The sequence below is a fragment of the Abramis brama genome, assembly GCF_963993115.1.
Source record: "Abramis brama genome assembly, chromosome: 2".
Taxonomy (NCBI): Eukaryota; Metazoa; Chordata; class Actinopteri; order Cypriniformes; family Leuciscidae; genus Abramis; species Abramis brama.
In genome coordinates, this window is record NC_139964.1 from 39,677,968 (window position 1) to 39,682,269 (window position 4,302).

Genomic DNA, 4,302 nt, shown 5'->3' on the forward strand with positions numbered 1-4,302 from the left:
TGTTAACTGTCACGTGTCAGTGTTTGAACTCTCAGTTTGTGTTTTGATTGATTCCTGTTTTCCTTTGTTCTTTATCCGCCACTCCTTCATTTCTATGGTTACTCTTGTTATCAGTTCCCTTTCGTGGTCACTATGAGTTACGTCGTGACAACGAATGGGGTTTCCCTTAGAAGGCCTCTCACCTTCGAGAATTAGAAAACGAGCCAATGGCAATGAAATGCCTTGGGTCTGCGGAATTTGCATAGCATAACTCTGCCCCACCTCGTGGGTATATAAGGAAGTACACCGGCAACATGCAGTTATGTTTTCGCTTCTGAGCCAAGAGCACACTCTACAAGCCATTCTGAGTTCATCTCTTCACTCTTCGAGACGAGCGACTCTCCAGGTGTTGGTGTGACGGCGATCTCCAGCGAATTCACACGGCCTACTGATCTGTGCAGTGATCTGCCAGTGAGTGTGTTTCTCCCTGGTCGCTTCGAGAGTTTTTTCCTGACGGTGTGGAACAAAGCGCTGACGATTGCTCCTCGGCCCACACCCCCCTCTCCTGTGTTGCTACCCGTGAACGTTCAGACTGAAACCGCGGGACCGTCTTTGGGCGATCCGCGTGTTTCTTTCGGCGCTCCAGATGATGATGCTATGTCCATTGCAGCATCACATGGTAGGCAGGAGTCATCGGGAAGGGAAGATTCGGCTGTGCTGCCGCCTTCGGGTGTGCCAGCATTGTCCGAGTCTGATCCTGAATTGACGGCCATGCTTTCCCGGGCCGCCGCAAGCATCGGTCTGGAGTGGAACCCTCCACCCCGTCCTGAGCACTCGCGTCTGGATGATTGGTTTTTGGGTGCGGCCGCTGATCCCCGTCGGCATCCATCCCAATACTATTCTTCCCAGAAGTGCATGAGGAGGTCACGAGGTCCTGGAAGGGACCCCTGTCTTCCTGTGATCGTTCGGCGACCTTCTCTGCCTTTCCTCCCCTTGACCGGGCCTCTGCAAAAGGGGACACTGGGGTTCAGCTGTGTCCGCAGAGCGCTTCCTCTCATGGTGACCCTAAGCACCCCTCCAAAGCCTGTAGGTTTTCCTCCACTCTCGTGGCGAAATCCTATAGAGCCACGGGGCAAGCAGCCGCCTCTCTGCATGCCATGGCCATTCTGCAGGTCTACCAGGCCCAGATGCTCAGGGACATGCACGAGGGTAGGACTGACCCAAGGCTCTTTGATGAGTTGCATGCCGCCACTGACCTCACTCTCCGGGCGACGAAAGTGACTGCACGCTCCCTGGGCCAGGTGATGTCCACCAATGTGGTCCAGGAGCGACACATCTGGCTAAACCTCCTTTCTAAACCTCCTGGAAGGACCTCCTTTCTCAGAGACGGGGCACCCTATGGCACCCTCATCCCGATCTTTGGAACCTCCACGTGTGGCTTCTGGATGGGACGAGGCAGGATTGAGTACCCTACCACCAGCGGTGGTGGCTACCATCACTTCTGCTAGAGCATCGTCCAAGATACATGCCTACGTGTTGAAGTGGAACCTCTTCGTCACCTGGTGCTCTTCTCGCCGAGACGACCCCAGAAAATGCCCGATCAGTGTTGTGCCCTCCTTCCTGCAAGAAGGGTTGGAGCGAAGGCTGTCTCCCTCCACCCTGAAAGTGTATGTTACCGATATCGCCGCACATCACGACGCAGTCGAGGGTAAGTCCGTGGGAAAGCACGACCTGGTCATCAGGTTCCTGAGAGGAGCGAGGAGACTGAAACCTCCTCTCCCTCCTCTCGTTCCCTCTTGGGACCTCTCAGTGGTTTTAACTGCCCTGCAGAGTGCTCCCTTTGAGCCTCTGCAATAAGTGGAGCTTAAGTTCCTGTTAATTAAGACAGCGCTCCTGGTTGCATTGGCCTCCATTAAGAGGGTAGGGGACCTGCAGGCATTTTCCGTTGACGAAGCGTGCCTGGATATGTGTCCAAGGTTCCCACTACTCCCTTTCGAGATCAGGTGGTGAACCTGCAAGCGCTGCCCTTGGAGGAGGCAGATCCAGCCTTGGCACTGCTCTGTCCAGTATGCGCCCTCCGTGCTTACGTAGACAGAACGCAGTGTTTCAGGACCTCAGACCAGCTCTTTGTCTGTTATGGTGGGAAGCTGAAGGGAAAGGCTCTCTCCAAGCAAAGGTTGTCTCACTGGATAGTGGATGCCATTGCTTTGGCATACCAACAGCAAGGTCGACCGTGCCCCCTTGGTGTGAAGGCCCACTCCACCCACTCGCTAACAGACATCTGCAGAGCTGCAGGCTGGGCGACACCCAACACATTCACAAGATTCTGCAATCTCTGAGTGGAGCCAGTGTCCTCTCATGTACTCTCTTCAACCAGCCGGTACTAGGATCTGCTCAGGTGTCTTCGCTTGCTCGCCATTCCACTCCACGGACTGGATACGTGCAATATTCTCCTCAGGTGAGTCTCCCCGAGAGGCCCTGATTTCCTCCAGCACTGTTGACGTCAACGCCAGAGTTATGCCACCGGCAGCTTGGTTCCGATTGGCTTGGTGCCGCCATGTGCATGGTTCCCCCTCTGCGCGACCCCCACATGTGTATTTCCACTGTAAGCCTCTCCGAGCATATGTCTTTCCCTTGGCAAGCCACCCTGGGGTTGAAACATTCCACCCATATGCAGGCCCCTCTCATGTCATATGTGTATTCTTAAGCGCCATATGTGTGTATTCACTTGCTGGCAACGATGGCAGATCCTGCGGCCTTGTGTGGTTTTCTTTTTGACATCTGTAGCCACGTCAATGGCAACAGGAACATGGTCGGTGCTCCTCTGGATGGCAGCTCCTGTCTTGTCCACTCCACACAGCTGGGACACCAGTTCTACCAGGAAGTTCTTGTGTGTCATGTGCTAAACCTGTTGTGTGTGGCTTATCTCACAGTGTAGGATGTAGGCATTTGTTGTAGCTATGTCCACAAAGTGCAGAAACATGGTACGGTACCAGCGAGCAGTTCTGCGATGGGTCGAGTAATACTGGAGAAGCTGGTCTGACAGGTCAACCCCTCCCATGTTCTTGTTGTAGGCAATGATGGGGGTAGGGCAGGGAATGTCTTTTACTGCCCAGTGTCCAACTCCACCCTTCACTCTCCTCTGGACAGTCTCACCAGAAAATGCAGGATGGATTTTGGAGCACATCGACACCTCCCGTGTGTCCATCCACTTCACAAAGACAATTGGGCCCTCTCTGATCCATCTTACGCTGCCTCTCTTGGATTTTTTGTTGAGGGCATTTGCTCTGCTACTAGGACACCCTTTCCTGTTGTCCCTGTAGGTACCACAGGCTCCAAAGTTAATGTTAGCCAAACCAAGGAACAGTTTGGGGCTTGTGTAGAAATTGTCCATATAAATATGGTATCCTGTCCCAAGATGTGATGGCTGAATAAGGTCCATGACAGCATCATACGACAGTCCATGTACGCTTGGTGTATGTGATTTGCCCACATACAGGTTGAAGTTGAGTGTGTAGCCATTACTTGACTCTGCCAACACAAACAGCTTGATCCCCCATTTTGTTGTTTTTTCCTTCATATATTGGGTCATGCCAGTTTTTGCTTTGATTGCCACCATTCTCTCATCGACCGCCAGTTCCTTCCTTGGGTGGTAATGAGCCTGGCAGGCATTCTGAATGTCATCCATCAGAGGCTGGATTCTGAACAGCTTGTCATGCTGTGGTGTGCCCTTCTTCTGGTCATTTCTGACATCCTCCTCTGGATCACTGAGGTGGATGTTCCACGATAACGCCCTGAATCTGTCTCTTGTCATGACAGTGGCTGGAAATGGCACAGACATGGAGTGTTTTTTTTCCCAGTAGTACTGGATACTTGGCAGTGACACCAATGATGTGTACATGAGAAGAACTAGGTATTTGTATAATTCCTCAACTTCAACATCAGTCCATCTGTACTTATTCCCCATTTCCTGTTTTTTTGCTGCCTGCTTGTTGGTGTTTTTGCAGAGTGTCCCCATGGTATCCCCGGCAAAGTACAGCTGGAACAGGTCCATTGGTGAGTGTACTGAATGCATATTCACCTGGGCTCCTGGTGTTCTGCGGGGCATGGACCTACTGGTTTGTGGGGCAATATCAGGATCACTCTCAGTTTTCTGTCACGGATACATCAGCGTCAGCGCCAGCTCTCTACACTCCGCTCACCTGATCTGCATCCCCGGAATACTAATCACCTGCACCTGTCTTCACCACCTGTCATCAATCTCCTGCCACTTCCCTCACTCCTTATATTCACCACCAGTTCCCTCAGTCCTTCGTCAGGTCT

At 52.4% G+C, this 4,302-nt stretch overlaps 1 protein-coding gene across 1 annotated transcript; it reads right to left on the minus strand.

The window, feature by feature from the left end:
* Positions 1 to 2,881: 2,881 nt before the first annotated feature.
* On the minus strand, positions 2,882 to 4,087 carry LOC311078004 (piggyBac transposable element-derived protein 4-like; the record flags this gene model as incomplete). Its single annotated transcript, XM_084106650.1, has 1 exon — positions 2,882 to 4,087. The coding sequence occupies one exon, from the start codon at positions 4,085 to 4,087 to the stop codon at positions 2,882 to 2,884; it is 1,206 nt and encodes a 401-aa protein (XP_083962776.1).
* Positions 4,088 to 4,302: the final 215 nt, after the last annotated feature.